Source organism: Benincasa hispida, chromosome 8 (genome assembly GCF_009727055.1).
Source record: "Benincasa hispida cultivar B227 chromosome 8, ASM972705v1, whole genome shotgun sequence".
NCBI lineage: Eukaryota > Viridiplantae > Streptophyta > Magnoliopsida > Cucurbitales > Cucurbitaceae > Benincasa > Benincasa hispida.
In genome coordinates, this window is record NC_052356.1 from 30,710,927 (window position 1) to 30,730,693 (window position 19,767).

Sequence of the window (19,767 nt, forward strand, 5' to 3'; positions counted from 1 at the left end):
ATTTAATATCAAATATTAAATTAATTAAACACCAATTGCACTACCATGAATCCCTATTCATGAATTTAATATTTAAACTATATTTAAATATTATCTAATTCCTCCAATTTCATTTAATTTGATAATTAAACGTGTAATTATATCACATATGATTATTAATTCCCTTAATTCGAATTTGAATGTTTTAAATTTACTCATCACGTTATTCTAAGGTTTATTCCGTTTGTGAGCTAGTAGGGGAATCTAATGGACCTACAGATCATGGGCTCCAACAATCTAAGATTAACCGGCTAAAATCTTTAAACCGAATTAATCCTCATTTGTTAACTATCAGGTCACTCCACTAAAGTCCAATAGTTGCACTCCCTTCACTGTAGATATATTGTGTCCACTCGATATAACCAAAATTAGTAAGTTAACCCTTCACAGTTTGTTTGTAATAACGATTGGGTTAATAGCTGTTTTACCCCCGAGATTACCTCTTGTTCTTTAAGTCCCACTGATCCTCTACTGAACAATTGGTTTGCGATCCAATCACTAAACCGAGTCCCTCTCGGGCTAATGAGAGGGTGGTTTAAGGCCCAGATTCAGTACAGGGAACAACTTTTCTACTAACTCTAAAAGCGGGTAGGAGTGAATTCCATCTTGCACCCTATGTCCCCAGTTATCTACCCGGATTACCCCTGAAATGAGAGGCTTATTGAGTCAGCGTTGTTAAGTCAACCCTCACCCATGCAAATCTAAGGATAATTTCGAGAAACAGGAGTTCATAGTTAGCTCAGGATTAAGGTTAAGTTACCTAGGCCATCGCTTTGAAATAGTCAGTCTTTAAACAATAAATAATGTTATAAAGTAGGAGTGACTTATTTTATGGTTCGATCTTATACAAACTCATTGCATAAGACGTCTGCACTCCTCATGTCTTCACATGAACGAATTAGGATCACTTTGTTTTGTAGAACTTTACAACGATTGTAACAACTATAGAGTGGGCCGCGCCGCATCCGATAGTGTTACCAGAATAAGGTACTCAATCTTATTTGTATACTATAGACCCTTTTGGCTATTTACTGAATTTGATCCACTCTTATGTCTCCACATAAAGTTTAAGTATTCATATAATAGTCATGGATCTTTAAGTTTATTAGATTTAGTCTTAACAAGTGAAATTTTTATATATTCAACAACAACTTTATTGAATAAACATCAATAACATCTTTATTGAAAATAGAATATGTTTCTATTTACAAACTACGAGTTTTAGGACATAAAATCTAACAGAAAGGACTTATGTCTATCTTCAAGATTTTAAATCTCCACAATCTAATTGATCATACTAGATTGAAAGTTCTATGCATGCATTCTAAACATAAGGATACTAAGAAAGCATAACAGATTGGGAGATATTTAACTCTAGGAGAAAATTTTCATCTAAATTCAACGTATTGTGAAAAGACCAAAAGACAACATTATTTATAATAAATGAAAGGTCACTAAAAAAGGACATAACCTTGCACCTATATAGTCTAACTTCATCCAAACAATTAAGTCATTCATGAATCTTCAATAAATGCAAGTACATAAAATAAATAGATACATAAAGCATTAAAGATGTGTATGACGAATCTGGATTTTTAGATTCTTTATCTCTTGGGTACTAAGTGTCTCTTAGAACTTAAAAGGTTGCAACTCTTCACTATAGATTGTCAACTTAGCTTGGAAGTAAGCATTTAATCCTTCTTGAAGTCTTTTAACTCTAGCTCTTGTCATTAGTCTTTGTGGCATAATGATTGCTTCGTGATTAGGTTGACTTGGAGTGCCTCCCATTGATTTTTAGCATAAGCTTCATTTGAGCTTTTTAAGCTTCATTTTCATCCTGCAGAGCTTCATTGTCACCTTGGTTGCTTAACTTTTTATCATTGATGGTCGTCGATCCCTATCGCCAGGTGCTAATCTCGCTCTTTAGTCCCTATCATTGGTTACTAGTCCTTGCTCCTAATCGTTGGAGTGGTCGTCAATCCCCAATTTCTAGTCCTAATCGCCAATTGTCAATCCATGGTCCTAGTCATCGATCATTAATCGCATGTCCTTGGTCTTGGTTTTTGATTACTACCTATTGATGCATGTCATAGAAGACATGTTTTTGGATGATATTTCTAAGCTTTTACTTAATAAAATGGTAATTTATGTTTTACCCTATCATGTGGTCTTAAATAGATAAAGTAGTCATATGAAGATCCTTTTAGTCTTAAAATTTGGTTTTTACTGATTCTAATTGACTTTATAAACTTTTGCAGGAAATTTTGACTGTTTTGTAGAACTTGTGTCGGTGCACCTACATCGCCTGAAGATGATGCACGCGCATCAAAACCCTACTTCTTTTTGGAATTTTGACCAGTCGTCTACAATTGCTATTCTCATAGTCCAAAGTTGTTTTTCAGTGCTAGAATTGGTTGGTAAACCTATGGAGCATTAATTTCGGTCTCCTCTCAACTGATTCGGGCCTATATAAAGATGAGAAGCTTCCTCTTTCAAGCGTCCACGATTCATGCACGATATTTAGCCACCTTTTGGACGAAACCTCACCTTCCTAGTAAAAAAACTTCAAGAATGAAAGATCCTCTGAAGACTTTAGCTTTAGATTATCTCTACCCCGTTTAAACATATGGAGAGATAGGATTCATCATTAAAAATAGCAGTATCTATCCCAGGGAGAGATTAGGAGAGTGAAAATTTGCCTCAAAGAATTCTTATATTGTATTTCCAACATTTCTTAGTTTATCTTTGCACTTTTCTCTTTTCTTTTATTTTCTTCCGTTGAACATTCATCTTGTAATCATAGTTTATGATATAATGAAATCCCTTCATTTGTTCTTAATCACGAGCTAAATTCTCTAAGAGGTTCAATTATGTGGATACCCTAGGTTTTTTAGCTTGAACAATGCTTATGCTTTATACTTATTTGACCATGCATTTCCTTTGTTGAGTTCATAGATAAAACTTGCTAAATTAAACCCGCCACTTAATGAAAAATCTAGTGGAGTCTTAATACTGAGAAGGTTAGGATGTAAACTTATATTACAAAAAAAAAAAAAAAAAGAGACCAAGAGTCTAGAAATAGGATTGTCATGTAGCCTCATAAATAAGGTTACGTCATAGGATAAAGAAACTATATGAAATTAATCTAGATTCAGCTAACCATAGAAATATGGACCTTAGATGTTTAGATCTTCTAAAGAAACTTGAAAGAATATTGAATAGGAGGAATTTTCATCCTGCCCATGACTAAGTCACTATCCAGGTATGATGTAGCTACATCACCTAAGGCACATTGTGTCATACCCCATCTCGAGTTCACCCCAACCCGAAAGGGGACATCAAGATAGCAGACACCACCTTTGTGACACCTACTGTCCATCCTCAAACTAACTCATCTGATAACAAATATGTATATTACAATTAACTTTTAATGATAGTTTCAAGAGTTCATACTTACAACATTCTTGACCCTAGCTAGCCCTAATGACTTCTAATAATAACTAGACTCAGGATTTCACTTTGGAAGGGTGACAATTCCAGACCTTGAGTGGCATTTTCAAAATGTTCTTTTTTCGCTATCTAGGAGGAAAAATAAAACATTGGAAAACGTGAGCTTAAAGCCCAGTAAGTGGTATAATTTATAAGAAAATAAGTTCGCTTTGAAAATTCATTTTTGGAAAACAAATTCCACAATCAAGCATCATAACACATAAACATATATCCTTCCCAGCCTAGTGACTAGCTCCTCCTGGCATGATCATGTGCTTCCCAAGTAATCTTATTTATTTCCAATATGCAAGTGAGGAAACAATTCACAAGTTTAAGAAAACAATTATAGTATCCACTTAGTCTGTCGAATGTGCACATGTCGACAATATCCTGTTAGTCGTGCTTTGAGACACGCCAACAATTTTCCTAGTAAAATCCTACTTTCCCGTCAATTCTTGTTATTAAGGTAAAAGAATCATTCTAGCAAAACAACAGAACCAAATCATAATGGAATTAATGAACAAAAGCCAGGAAGACACATTTCTCGATCATGCCCATTTCCAAACCTTACATATATATTTATAGTAGCTTATATACACAAAATTCACAAATCATATAAAAGTAGGAACCACTCACAGTCTTGGTTGTGACTTTTCCTACTGCTTTCCCAGACGACCCTACTTATTTCAAGAAAATCCTAAATTAGCCCAATTTCTCAAATAAATTAATTTTGGTTCTAAATATATCCTTAAATTGAATATTTTGACTTACCCACCTCAACTTACTTAAAAATAGGTTCAATTTCTGGAAATAAAACTTTTTACGTAAATTGTGTAGGCTAGTGGGTGGCATTCCTCGCACAGGCGGGACGTGACACAGGCATGACAACTGAGATGTGGGCGAGTGCGCGTGCGAGAGGCTTGGTAGCATAGCATGCATGGGCATGCGCTGAGTTGTGCACTGCACGGGCGTCCATGGCGTCCTTATGATGCGTGCGTGCACACATGTGCTGTGTGCTAGGCGATGGACGTCTGCCTATGCGACCAGCTAACCTTTCTGCCTTCCAATGCAAATTTCTCATTTCTCACTTCTCCAAATCAAATGTCAGCCTAGTATCACCTAGTACATTCATCTCTCAACACTTTCACACAAAATTTATTTGATTCGCATGAGTGAATTGTGAGAACTAATGTCGCCTAACTACCCTATTTATAGTGGTCCCAACATCACCAATGCTCGACACTTCACCCCCCTTGCATGTCCAGTTGCCTTCAGCATGCATGTACCATCGCATTTCCCTTGATACCTCCTTGCACGTTGGCTGAAATGTCTTCATTTTTCATAGGTCAACGCATAACCTTCTTTTGAGGTGTCATTCCCAACTTTGCATGTCCTACCATGTGCCCACTCATCCTAGGTTTAGCTCAACTTCAATCAGTTCAGCTACATGTCTCAATTTGTTGTCAACCTAAACTTGTTCCCCAAGCTTACTTACTCAACGCCTCCACCCCTTCTTTGGTCGCATACCTTACCTAATGCCTACCCTCACTTGGCCGCATACCTTACCCAATGCCTACCCACACTTGGCCGCATTGCCTCACTTGAATGCACAACTCTTCCCTTGGCCGCATACTTCACTTGGACGTACAACCCTTCCCTTGGCCGCATGGCCTTACCTCAACGCTTCTCGTGTGACCAACGCCTAAGGTTAATGCCTAGCCCTTTGTCGTGTGAGTCACCTTGTCCACCTAACTTCACCATGAGGCTTGGCCAACCATGGTTTCAATGCAAGGCCCCCTCACCCTCGATCAACCCTTAGCCATGCTCTCACCTACCTCAATGCCTAACTTATGCTTACTAACCTCCAAATGCTTAGTCCATCGCACACCTCATCAAGCCTTCAATGTATGGCTTCCATACTTAGCCAAACTTTCCCTCCTTAACCAAGCCTCTACACATTCACTGAATACCCGTGTGCTTCATAACCCTTAAAGTACTTTCCTCTTTTTTCAATCATCCTCAAACTTTCTCCTTATAGTCCTAACTCATACTTAGATCTCTTTGATCTTAATGTTCCTGTTTGATTTGCCTTTAACAAAACTCGAGGGTTTACCCATTGCTCGATTGGTTGAAATATTATTGTTCCCCTGTTCATCCATTCTAATTTATTATTTTTACTCAACATTCAACAACTATCTATTCATACACTTGGTTGTTAGGTTTTTAACTCCTAATATCAAATTAATTAGTTAATTAATGTTTTGATGATAACAACCTGAATTAATTTATTAACAATTTGAGTATTTTGAAGAATAAATTACATAGAGCTCGAAAAATAGTTTCAACAAATTGAATCACCTAACTCATAGCTTAAATGAGGAAGATATTACCAAAATAAGTCGACTGAAAAATGGCCATAGTGATGACGTGACAAAACCAAGAGTAGATACTTGGCAGAAACCTGGTGGTGTTGGGATGCTTTGACCTTCTTAGAATGTGACAAGTGGCCGCACTTTTTCTAAAAGTAAATATACGTATTTTCTCTAACGTATATACATAACGGTAATTTTCTACTTTCAAAACAAATATATACATATATATAAATTCCCTTTAGTATGATTTGTATAGTTTTTAAAATTTAAAAATATGTATATAATCATTACTTCTATGCACAGTTGCTGTTGGGGATTTATACTTTTAATAGAAATATTATATATATAATATTTATTTTTCTTTTTCTTTTAATCTCATCCATTAAATTTCATTTTGACAACATTTAATTGGCCAAATTGAATTTGGTTTTCACTATCTTTCCCCTCTATTTAAACTCATCATTTTTTTTTTCAAATTTTAATAACAATTTTCATTATTCTCAATCCTCCATATAACACAAATTCTCCATTGTTATTCTCTCAAATCTCTCATTTTTTCTTTTCATCTTATTCTTGAGAGAGATATATTGTAGTGAGGATTTATTTGTTGAGGTGCTTAAACTTGTATCCACTCTTTTAGAGAGTTTGTCAAGTGTATTCTTAATTCTTCCAAACCTATTGTAAAAGGTTACTCTAGAACCCATAACAAAAGTATCGTAACGGTTTGATTCTCAACCGTGGAAAGGATCAAGTTTGTTCTTGCACTTGAAAAAAGAACATTGTAGCAGTTCGACTCTAAGTCATGAAAAAAGTAAAGTTCGTAATGCATACCCAAGAAGAGTTTGGGAAGTGGATGTAGGTCTAGTTGTGTCAAACCACTATAAAGTTATCCGTGTTAATTTCTCTATTTTTCTTCTATTTAATTTTGTAATTGTTATGGAGAACTAACCAATGATCAGATATAATGTTTATCGGTGTTAATTTCTCCATTTAGTACTATTAACAAACCTGGAGAACTAAAATGTCTATTTAGAAAACTCAATGATCAGATAGCCAGATACTAGAGGCTTAAACTTTGTGGATAATATGTAATTTATTTGATGTTTATGTTTTGTAGATATAATGTTTTTTTATATTATGGGGTTTATGTTTTGTGGATATAATATAATATTTAATATGAATCTTAATTGTAAACCCTCGAAATTTCACTTTGAGTAATTAGGTTAGAACTTGGATAATAAGAAGCTTGAAGAAGGATAAAAGTAGAGGAAAATGCAGTAAGTGTTGAAACTAGACTTTAAAGGCTAAAACATAAGTTGTAGGTAAGTGAAGTAAAAAGGACAAACCAATGTCCAATAAAGAACGAAACCATTGGATTGGTTTATCAATTTGGTCCTCGAGTTTTGGCATTTTTTTCTTTCAATGTTTTTATTACCACTTTGTTTTGAATTGATTCTTTTTGCTAGTTTAAAAATTAAAATTGGGTCTATTTATTTTTTTATTTTTTAATAAATTGAAATTTGACATTTTATTTTTTTCTTGGCACTTTTTTAAATAAAAAATATATACAGTTCAAAATAATTGGTCTTTTTTCTAAACAACAAATATACATGCACTATAATAATTAAAATACCAAAAGATAGTTTACTTTTAAGGGTATATATACCATTGGATCGATTCGGTTTTGATTGATTTTTATAATATAAAACTGGTCTGAATCAATACTTTTTGGTGTTCTCCAAATATAAACCAATATGTCAAATTTTATACTAAAAAATCAAACCAAACCATTCGATCAGTTTGAATTGGTTTGGCTTTTTGAGTTTTCGATTTTTTGTTGCACTCCTACCTGACAATCATGCCAACGGTAAAAATGTGTCAGGAAGCCTTTTTCGAAGATTTTCTAACTCCTCTCAATGGTTTTTGACCGTTGGAAAAAGTCAAATTTCTTTTAGTGAATAGAGACCATGGACTGTGACTAGGGACTCAACACCAATGGTTGGCAACTGGAAATTGGTGATCGGATTGATACCAATGACTAGGACTGAGAACCGATGACCGATGACTCGAAAATGTCCTTGAAGAATTTTTTATTATTTAAAATAATTATATGACATTATACATTATAAATAATTTTAGAAAATTATGTCCTCTCTCTTACGTTTTCTCCCCCACCCTCCACCCTTCTTCCCTCTTCCCTTTAAGAGAAGAAAGGAGGGAATGTGAAGAAGAATGAGAGAAGAAATACTTTCCCGTAATGAAAGAAGAAATACTTTCCCATAATCTAATCACAATTACTATTCTAATTTAAAATATCATAGAATTATTTAAAATAAAAAATACTTCATATATCTTTTAAACATTCTTCTTAAAATTCCAAGACTAGAAAAATATATTTTAAAAGAATCAAATGCACTCTTTAAAAATTTAGAACTAAAAAAATACATTTTGAAAACTCATGAATCAAACACGTTCATTCTTTCAAACTTGAGAATTATAAAAGGTGTAATTTTCCTTATTCTATATATAGTCATGAACATATATTCCCGATTAATTTAAATATTGATTAACTAGTAAGCAATAAGAACCACTAATTAAATTATAAATCCGCTAACTATAATCAATGATTAGTAATATATTGACTAATTTTTTTTTAATTAAAAACAAACTTTTATATTGTAAAATTTCCATGAAGGTTGATATTGATCATCTGCTGATAAAACTAACTAGCTTCAGAGGAGGGGGAAAAAGGTGTGTGTTAGGTGTAATGTGGTGAGGAAATATAATACAAAGTAGCTACAATATGGTTAGACTAAATAATTAATTAATCTCTCATAATTTAATATATTTCCAATTTCCAAACCACCAAAAGAACATCAGTACATAGTCACACCACCCAAAGAAACAACTGCCATTAAATTTCTGGCCAAGACTTGTTTGATTACTTCTCAAACTCAACAAACTTCAGTTGGTTATAAATACCCAAAATCAAATCCTTAATTAGCATCAAAATATTAGTGATTAGAAACAAAGCCAAGACATTGAATTTGGTAACCCCATGGCTTCTTTACAATCTGAAGCAGCAGCAGCAAAAGCAGATGAGAATGTTGGTGAGTACAAGCATCTTGCAATGGCAAAAATAAAGAGGAATTGGGGGTTTGTTTTGGTGAGATTTGTGGCTTCTTTAGCCACTGCCTCAGCAACCCTTGTGATGGCTCTTAATAAAGAGTCTAAATCTATTGTTGTTGCCACTATTGGAACTGATCCACTTACTGCCATTGTATCTGCTCATTTCTACCACACTCCTGCCTTTGTGTAAGCTTCTTAAATTGAAAATATGTTAAATATTTGTTTTATAACTTTCCTTCTTTTGTACATTATGTTTATAATCTCTATTTTTATCTAAAAGTTCCTTTCTTAGAATGATATTATTATAATCATATTTTGGACTAAAGTAGAATTTAATTCTTATGATTTATGAATAGAATTATAGAATTGTGTTCATATGGTTTAATAAAACCTTCATAAATAGCCATTACGTAGGGATGGCATAAATAATCCCTATGATTTGATAAAACTATATGGGTTATTTATGAGGTTTTATTAGACCACAAAGATTGAATTTTAAATTTTAAAATCATAAGAACTAAAATCTTACGTTTTTTTTTCAAATCATAAGGATCAAATTTGTAGTTTAACCTATTTTTAAAAACTAAACCAAATTAACTTTTGCCTTTGTGTAAGCTTCTTCAATTGACTTCCTGTCAAATCAACACTTGAATTTAATTCTTAAAACCAAAATTACTTTTCTAAAACTATTTAGATAACAGAAATATAGTATCTTGTATTAACAAACGACAAAATATAGGAAATTGTGAGTAAAAAACAGTGTTTATTGCTTGCATTACAAAAACTTGGTTATCAAATAAGACGGTAGTTTTTGAAAACATGATTTTGTTTTTTAAATTTTGGTTAGAACTCAAATGTGCATGTAAGAAATGTTGAAAAAACGGTTAACAAAATGAGATCTTAGAGATCATAAAATTTTTCTTTTTTATCTTTTATTTTTGAGTTCAACTTCGATAATTAGAGAGTTAGAGAATGAATGATGAACACTTGGAAGGTACCTTTTTTTTACAAACTATACTAAAATTTTAATTAATCAAGGATATATTTAGAAGTGATATTTTTCACATAGTTAAAATCACTTTTGCCATGGTGAAAATCACTTAATTTTCTTCTAAAAATTGATATTTGGAAAATATTGAAATTGAATCTAAAAAATTATGAATAATTTGAAATTGATTTTTTAAAGATTAATTGAGATGTGCTTTTAGTGGGATGATTGACGGGGAATCCCCCACAAAAAATTCTACTTTTTTTAAAGTAAAGTTTACCCATAGTATTTCAAATAAAAATGTCATTTTAATAGTTTGATAATCTCATGATCACTCTTGAAATCAAACATGATAATTCAAAATCACTTTTAAAACTTAGAACCAAACATGAATATACCGATATGAAAATCAATTTTAGGAAATCAATTCTTCAGAACTTACTAAAAACAGTCGCCCAAAAACCTATAGGGCAAAATTAAATTTGTTCCTTTCCAATAGAATCACACAAACTCTCTAAACAATAGCGTAAGTTAGCAATATATATTTGGTGCAAGATTCTTTGTCATAGCAAATGGAATGGCCACTCTACACAACTGGACGATGATAGCCTTACACATCTTTGGACCCAAATTCCAATTCCATGGCTTCCGTCTTCCAATTATTGCCATTCTAGACATGGTAAAATACACCTTCTTCATACCTTAATTCCCATCTCAATTTCAAATTTTCAACATCAATAACATTTGATCGATCAAAATGGTGGCAGATGACGGTGGCTCTTGCGTCGATGGGCGACGGTGCAGCGACTTTCATGGCAGCACTTGGAAAGAATGGAAATAAACATGCCAGATGGAACAAGATTTGTGACAAATTCTCTGCCTACTGCGACCATGGTGCCGGTGCGCTCATTGCTTCCTTTGTTGGCCTCTGCCTTCTTCTTCTCATCTCCGCCATCTCCATTATCAAGCCGCTACACAAACCGAGCAGTTCGATAGCGTTACCATAGTTGACTTGCTACGAACACAGCGTTTTGTTGCGTCCATTGTGTTTGATTAGTTTAATTTTTGGGCTAAAATGCAATATGAAGTTAAATTTGTATACTTTTGCTGATGTCAACAACTATATGAAATTATGTTATTACTTTTCCATGTTGAAGCTAAACAAATCTTACCTAAGAAAAGAACTATTCTTCTTCTCTAGTCGGAAAAGGATACCAAGACTTAGAATATCACAATGATAACGAAGAATATGCTTGATGATCATGAAGTGAAGCACTGTTGGTGACTGCATAAAATGACTAACACGGTTGATAACAAATGATATGTCAAAGCGAGTAAATGTGAGATTATATATTGTAGAGACCCAACAATTTGGTGATAATGTGTTGCATCATAGCATGTAGAAGCAGTGGTATTAAGATCAACACTACTAGACATAGGAGTTTGACAAATTTTGGCAGAATCCATGCCCATAGAAGCCAAAAGATTTCAAATATTTTGTTCAAGTGACCAAGAGACCTAGGCCCAAAAATATTTCAATTTGCCAATACTCTACAAAAATTCCACCTTTGAGTAATATTGGAAGCATTCTAGCTATTGTGCATTTATTATCACTATCAACTATTATAATTTTTAACCCATAAAACTATAACCTACTCTACCATAAAAATAAATGACTTAGAACATTATCTTTCAATTTTTTTATCACTTGTCAATAAATCCTACAGAAATTTGTGGTCTAACTTCCACCAACTTGGCTCAGTTCAGCTATTAACATAACTTTTATTACAACACACGTACCATCTAATGCCCATCTACAAACTTGTGGAACTGTTAATATTATATCCTTTGTCGTGGTAAAGCAAGCATATACCATCAGGATGCTATATCTTTATTTAAAAGAACAATTCACAATCTTCCCTTATGAGAGAGATAACGTTAGCACATAATCCAGAGCCTTTGACAAACTTGCTCTGCCAAGACAATCATTTTACATGTGTCCACTGAAAAGCACTTAAAAAGTACTTTTATTTCCCTTTTTATTTAGAGTTGTTTATGATTGATGTTGTTAGATCTAATGTTGTTTGCTAGTGATTTCGAGGGATTGTATTCGTGATCAAGATTCAGAGTTAAAAAAAGCTAAAACGGACTAAATATGTCTAAGAAGGTCAAAATCAAATCAAACATCGAAAAGAGGAAAGAAAAAAAAGCCCAAAGACAGGGCAGCGATGCGATGCCCTCTAGCGCCATGACATTGCGCTTCACATGAGATAGAAAGAAAAGACCATAGCACTGCGGTGCTATTCCGTGTCACTACGCAATAGTATCGTGACTCTGGGGTGTCAATTAAGGAAAGTTTTAGAATTTTGGAAAACTTTTGCTATCTAATCTAGAATTTTTGGCCGACCACAATCATCAAGTTTTAGAGTTTTTGAGACTTATAGAGAGTGTTTTGAGCACAATATCGGGTCCTTCATACCACAATTAATTGGAGAATGATCGATTGAAACTGCTTTTACTAAATTGAATTTTTTTTGAGATAACACTACAAGAAATATCACTTATAATAGCATTAAAAAAATGCTATCGTAGACTTTCCATAGTATTTTCGAAATGTTGTCGTAATCCATGTTATTGAAAGACCATGACTTTCCATAGCGTTTTTTCAACGCTATAAAAACACTATAAAAAGTCCGTTTTGATAGTGCATATATGACGTTATGAGAACTTTTCATAGCATAAAATCCGCTATTGAAATGTTTTGATAGCGTTTTTTATAGCGTTAGAAAAGTGCTATCAAAACTTTCAATAGCATTTGTCTAATGCCAAAAAAAGTTATTGAAACGTTTTGATAGTGCTTTTCCAACGCTATAAAAACGCTATGAAAATGTTTCAATAGTGTTTTTAATAACATTGTAAAAACACTATAAAGTGTTTTCATAACGTTTTATAAATGTTATCGTATCCGATGTTATTAATAGTCCTCCACTTTTCATAGCGTTTTTGTACAACTATTAATATTGCTATAGAAAGTTGACATATGATAGCTTTAATTCAATATGGAAATGTTTCATTGTACTGGAAAAAGTACCATAAAAAGTTTTCCTGACAATTTTAGGAACACTATTGAAAGTCCCTTATTTTTATTAGCATTTCTTCATCGTAATGGAGAAAAGCTATAAATACCCCATCTTCAAGCATGAATTTTAATGTTAATGATCTTTCTATAGCATTTTTCGTAATAGTAAAAACAATGCTATAATTGATCTTTAATAGCATTCGTTAATAACATTTTTAAAATTTACAATTTGTTTCGCAAATATTATTGTGGTATTAATTATAAACATATATTTATAGAAGTTGCTTGCCTATATTATTGTCTAGATGAAGAAAGATGTAATTCACATTTCATCCAAATCTACGATCATAATTATAGCCAAAACTTTTAGATTTAAAGCATACAAAAAAAAAAAAAATAAATAAAACACTATATTAATCCAAAATACTATATTCATTTAATCACAAACCGGCAAAATGGTGAGAGTTTGGAGAAAGTGTGCCTATTTTGATAGAAAATTGTAAAAGTTGACGAATTAGGGATAAATCATTACGACGGTAGAATGACATCAAAAGGAACCTTTAATAGCGGTCATAAGCCGTCAACAGATTAAGCAAATATAGTGGACTTGTTTTTTAGTTTGCATTTTAGATTTCTTTTCAAAGCACAAAAATGTTTCCAAAAAGATGAAGTTGATTATGGATGCATCGGTTCGAAATCACTTTTCAAACACACATTGATTCTCACGCTGTCTAAAATCAGTCACATGAGCATTCGATAAGTGGTTTAAGATATACTTTTTTTTTAATTGAAAAAAGATAAGAGAATAAAGTGGAGTCAACAGGTTGCATTGGAAAACTTTGAAACATCATGTAAAAACTACACAGACAAAATGTCAATTTTGGGTTGTTAGTTTTATTAAAAAACCTTCTTATCAAAAGCATTTTCTAAAAAATTCCGTGTTTTACCTGTTTGCCTGAAACTAAAACATTCTTTTCTTTGTTTTATGACGAATGTTGTCTTCATTTCGACAAAGAAAAAAAAAGATATAAAAAAGAAGGCAATTGAAGAAAATGGGAAAACCCAAAGGGGACATGGTGACGTTTAGTTCTAATGTATTTTTTGGAGCATGGGCTCTCATATTCCTTGGGTTCACTTTAGAATCTACCAAACGGATGCAAAAAGAATTCTTTTGGTTGATGTAGGCGACTCTGTTTTACAAAATGAATTGAGGGATCACATTATAAAATATCCAAAAAGGCTTCTTTTCCATTTCTCACTCGGGAAACCAAAGAGAGTACCTGACTTAGCTCCACCTTTCAGCTTGGGAATACTATCAAAAGACCTACGTACTCCACCATCTGGGCCAAGTCAAAGAACTTCAGACAATCCATCTCCCCCACCTCATGTTAGATCCATCGGTTTACATAAAGAATCTACGATCAACTATAAAATATTATCAAAAGGTGTGCATATTCCTCCATCTGGGCCCAGTCAAAGAACTTCGGACAAACCACCATCCCCACCACATGTCCGATCCATCGGTTTACCAAAAGAATCTAAGATTAACTTCAGAGTATTACCAAAAGGTGTGTGTATTCCCTCGTCTGGGCCGAGTCAAAGAACTTCAGACAATCCACCTCCCCCACCGCATATTAGATCCATCGGTTTACCAAAGGAATCTATGATTAACTTTGGAATATTACCAAAAGGTATGCGTATTCCTCCATCTGGACCGAGTCAAAGAAATTTGGACTCTCCACCTCCCCCACCGAATGGTGGGTCCACTGGTTTACTAAAAGAATCTAAGATTAACTTCAGAATCCTACCATAAGGTACACATATTCCCTCATATGGGCGAGTCAAAGAACCTAAGACGACTATCCACCTCCTCCACTGCATCCACATTCTCCTTTCATTATTTCATAAGTTGAGTATAAGTTTAATTTTGGGATGTATCCTAGAGCACGTATTACACTATCTGCTTCAACCGGAAAGGAGCCATTATTTGTACCACATCAATCCCATTTTACATCCTAATCCTTTGCTCAATTTAGAGTTCTTGTTATTGCTATTAATACAAGTATCGTGCGTATATTGATAGTCACCCTCGTTCAATTTCAGAAATAAGAAAAATGGGGTCTACAACTTCACAGAAAATGAAGATTGTGATGAGATAAGTATTAATTGTGACTATTATCTATTTTAATTATCTCTCCTTCTATTGTTTTATAATTTTCATACTACTTCAACAAAATTATAGTTTGTTTTTTTCGTTATGAAAAATCACATAAATGAGAAAATTTTATCATTCATTTTCTTTTATATATATATATATATATATATATATATATATATATTTTGGCTTGGAATCTTTCTTGCATTGTTAACAAATTCTGTGTTTTACCTGTTTGCCTAAAACTAAAATAGTCTATTTTTGTTTTATGTCAAATGTTGTCTTCATTTCGACAAAGAAAAAAAAAAAATATAAAAAGAAGGCCATTGAAGAAAATGGGAAAACACAAAGGGAAATGGTGGCGTTTAGTTCTAATGTATTTTTTGGAGCTTGGGCTCTCATATTCCTTGGGTTGAACTTTGGAATCTACCAAACGGATGCAAAAATAATTCTTTTGGTTGATGCAGGCGACTCTATTCTACAAAATGAATTGAGGAATCACATTATAAAGCATTTGAAATATAAAATAAGCTCAAACATACAAATCAAATCTTCAGCAACTTTTACATTTTCTTTACAGTCTGTTATTTAACTACTTGTATTAGCTCAAAGTATAAATATGCATCATTTACATTTAGCAGAGTAATCTTTTCATAAGCTTACAAGAAAATCTACAAGATCTGTAAAGAAAGTGACTTAGCTCTTGAATAATAAAAGTTCTTCTCCTTCCCGTGGATGTAGGCACTCTATTGTCGAACCACATACATCTCCATGTAACTCTTTTTCTCTTTTTTCTCTTTATCACATTGCATGTTCATCTTCTTCTTCATTTACACAGTAAACTCACGCAAACAATCAGAAAGAAAAGAGGGTTAGAGAGCATTTCTACAAATAGAGGACTGATACGAGAGAGAGAAAGAAAATTAAATTTGTTTGTTAATTTCTTTCACATCAGAAAAGTGGTGTCTCTTCCATCAGGCAGTGTAAGTGGATTTTACCACGTGTTGCACATCAGCTGGAAGGTCGTGGAGTAACCAGAGCTAAGAAATCTACCTACCAAATATTGGGGCAAATTAACCAGGCTTTTGGATCATAGATCGGATCAGCTGAAGACCATTTTCATCATTTGGACTTTTCTTCAAGAAATTTAAGTGAGCAGGCCCAACAAAGTGGTATCAGAGCAAAAGATTACAAGATTACAGTTCTTGAAGATTCAAGATTCAAGTTTCATTCCAAGATGTCAGTAGCAAGATTCGAAGTAGAGAAGATCGATGGTAAATGAGATTTTGGCCTAGCAAGATTCGAAGTAGAGAAGATCGATGGTAAATGAGATTTTGGCCTATGGAAGGCCAAAATCAAAGCAATTCTCGGCCAACAGAAGGTTCACAGAGCTCTCCTTAATCCATCTACACTCCCAGCCTCAGTGACAGCTCAAGAAAAAAGAAGATTGGGAGCTGGCAGCTTATGGTACGTTAGTTCTAAACCTTAGTGATAATGTTTTAAGGCAAGTTTTAGATCAAGAAACAACCTATAGGATATGGACTAAATTGGAAGATCTATATGTTACAAAGGATCTTCCTAGTAAAATGTACCTTAGGGAGAAATTCTTTACATTTAAAATGGATTCATCAAAGTCTCTAACTGATAATCTAGATGAATTCAAGAAAATTGTTGCTGAATTCAAAACCTTAGGAGAAAAACTTGGGATGAAAATGAGGCCTATGTGCTTCTTAATTCTTTGCCTGATCCCTATAGGGAAATTAAAAGTGCTCTAAAATATGGAAGGGATAATATAAGTACTGATATAATAATATCCGCTTTAAGAACTAGAGAGCTAGAGTTACAAACTGACAAAAAGGATCATCCTAGTGGTGAAAGGTTATTTGTTAAAGGAAATTTTAAACCAAATCACTCAAAGGACAGAAAACCACATAATTTGGAAGAAAATAAGCCTAAACAGAAATTTAAATGTAATACTGAAAAAGAAAGGACATTTAATCAAAGAAGAAGAAGAGGAAAGCTCAGGTGAGTCTACTGAGCATACTGAAACTCAACCTGATTTGAGTCAGTACTCATTAGCTAGGGATAGACAAATAAGAGTGATAGTTCCTCTAGCTAGGTATACTGAAACTAATTACATGAACCTAGTTCTAAATGCCATAATAGCTTCTAATGACCAAGAACCTGCTACTTTTGAAGAGGTAGTGAGCTGCCCTAATGCTAGGTCTTGGATTAAAGCTATGTGTGAAGAAATGGAATCACTCAGTGTCAACAACACTTGGACTCTAGCTCTTCTTCTTAAAGGATGCAAGCATATAGCTTCCAAGTGGATATACAAACTAAATGAGGGTTCTACTAAAGAAGAAAAACCTAGGTATAAGGCTAGGTTAGTAGCTAAGGGATTTACCCAAAGGGAAGGCATAGACTATTCTAAATTTTTTTCACCAGTAGTAAAGCAAACCTCTATCAGACTTCTACTATCTCTAGTTGCTCATTACAACCTTGAATTAGATCAACTAGATGTTAAAACAACTTTTTTTCATGGAAATCTAGAAGAGGTTATCTATATGGTTCAACCTAAAGGGTTTGAAAAAAGAGGAAAGGAAGATTTTTATTGTCTCCTAAACAAATCTCTATATGGTCTTAAATAATCCCCTAGATGCTGGTACAGAAGATTCAATGACTACATAGAGAGTATTGGGTTTCAAAGAAGTACCTATGACATTTGTTCTTATGTTAATTCAACTACCTATAAGGACAAAGTCTATTTACTCCTCTATGTGGATGATATGTTGCTAGTTGAAAAATCTAAGGAGGATATAAAACATGTCAAAGATCTCCTAAAGAGAGAATTTGACATGAAAGATTTGGTTCAGTCTAAAAAGATTCTTGGGATTGAAATAAACAGAGACAAGGCTTCTTCTATCCTCACCATCAGTCAAGTAAACTATTGTGAAAAGGTTATTAAAAGGTTCAATATGTCTAATGCTAAACCTGTTACTATACCTATTGCTAGTCATTTTAAACTCTAAGGAAACAGATATAGAACATTTGACTCAAATGCAATCAATCTTTTACAACCAAGCAGTAGGTAGTTTAATGTATCTAATGATATCAACTAGACCAGACTTATCCTATTATACTAGTCTTGTCAGTAGATACATGTCTAACCCTGGAAAAAAGCACTAGGAAGCAACAAAATAGATATTAAGAAACATAATATGGTCTAAACAATCTAAATTAACATATCAAAATACAAAAGAAAAAAAATTAGAGCTATATGGATATGTTGATTCATATTTTGCAGGTGATCAAGACAAAAGGAGATCATTAACAAGTTATCTATTCTTATATGGCCTAAATTTACTATGTTGGAAAGCAAATCTTCAGTCAATCATAGCCCTATCCACTACTGAAGCAGAATACATGGCATTATCAGAGGCTATAAAAGAAGCATTGTGATTAAAGGGATTGATGAAGGACTTTGGTATCAATCAAACAGTAGTTAAGATCTACTGTGATAACCAAAATACCATTCATCTTTCCAAAAACCCTTAATACCACTCAAAGACCAAACACATAGATATAAAATATCACTTCGTAAGGGATAGATAGAAAAAGGTGAAGTCGAAGTACACAAAGTCCATACTAGTGAGAATGCTGCTGATATGCTTACCAAACCTGTTTCAAAGCTCAAGCTCTCCAACTGTCTTCGTCAGATCGGATTCCAGCTACCTGAAAAAGGGTGAAGACAAGTTAGATCTGGAAGGAGAAAAGCTTGCATGTTGAGCTTAAGGTGGAGCTTTGAAGTATAAAATAAGCTCAAGCATACAAATCAAATCTTCAACAACTTTTACATTTTCCTTACAGTCTGTTATGTAACTACTTGTATCAACTCTACATTTAGTAGAGTAAACTTTTCATAAGCTTATAAGAAAAGCTACAAGATCTGTAAAGAAAATGACTTAGCTATTGAATAATAAAAGTTCTTCTCCTTCCCGTGGATGTAGGCACTCTATTTTCAAACCACGTACATCTCTGTGTAGCTCTTCTTCTCTCCTTTCTCTTTATCACATTGCATGTTCATCTTCTTCTTCATTCACACAGTAAACTCACGCAAACAATCAGAAAGAAAAGAGGGTTAGAGAGCATTTCTGCAAATAGAGGACTGATACGAGAGAGAGAAAGAAAAATAAATTTATTTGTTAATTTCTTTCCCATCAGAAAAGTGGTGTCTCTTCCATCAGGCAGTGTAAGTGGATTTTACCACGTGTTGCACATCAGTTGGAAGGTTGTTGAGCAACCAGAGCCAAAAAATCTACCTACCAAATATTGTGGCAAATTAACCAGGCTTTTGGATCATAGATCGGATCAGCTGAAGGCCATTTTCATCATTTGGGCTTTTCTTCAAGAAATTTAAGTGAGCAGGCCCAACAGCATAAAAAAAGGCTTCTTTTCCATTTGTCTCTTGGGAAACCAAAGAGAGTACCTGACTTAGCTCCACCTTTCAGCTTGG

General features: G+C 33.5%; 1 protein-coding gene across 1 annotated transcript; it reads left to right on the top strand.

Moving 5' to 3' along the window:
• The first annotated feature begins 8,929 nt into the window (after positions 1-8,929).
• On the top strand, positions 8,930-11,119 carry LOC120083825 (CASP-like protein 1B2). Its single transcript, XM_039039710.1, has 3 exons — positions 8,930-9,215; positions 10,573-10,696; positions 10,785-11,119. The coding sequence occupies exons 1-3, from the start codon at positions 8,959-8,961 to the stop codon at positions 11,022-11,024; spliced, it is 621 nt and encodes a 206-aa protein (XP_038895638.1). The 5' UTR covers positions 8,930-8,958; the 3' UTR covers positions 11,025-11,119.
• Positions 11,120-19,767: the final 8,648 nt, after the last annotated feature.

What these genes read in the sequence shown, in the direction of transcription:
- LOC120083825 (XM_039039710.1), top strand. Translation starts at nt 8,959, where the DNA reads ATGGCTTCTTTACAATCTGAAGCAGCAGCAGCAAAAGCAGATGAGAAT. An exon ending in TACCACACTCCTGCCTTTGT is followed by an intron (nt 9,216 to 10,572) that starts GTAAGCTTCTTA and finishes ATTTGGTGCAAG; the next exon opens with ATTCTTTGTCATAGCAAATG. An exon ending in TTATTGCCATTCTAGACATG is followed by an intron (nt 10,697 to 10,784) that starts GTAAAATACACC and finishes AAATGGTGGCAG; the next exon opens with ATGACGGTGGCTCTTGCGTC.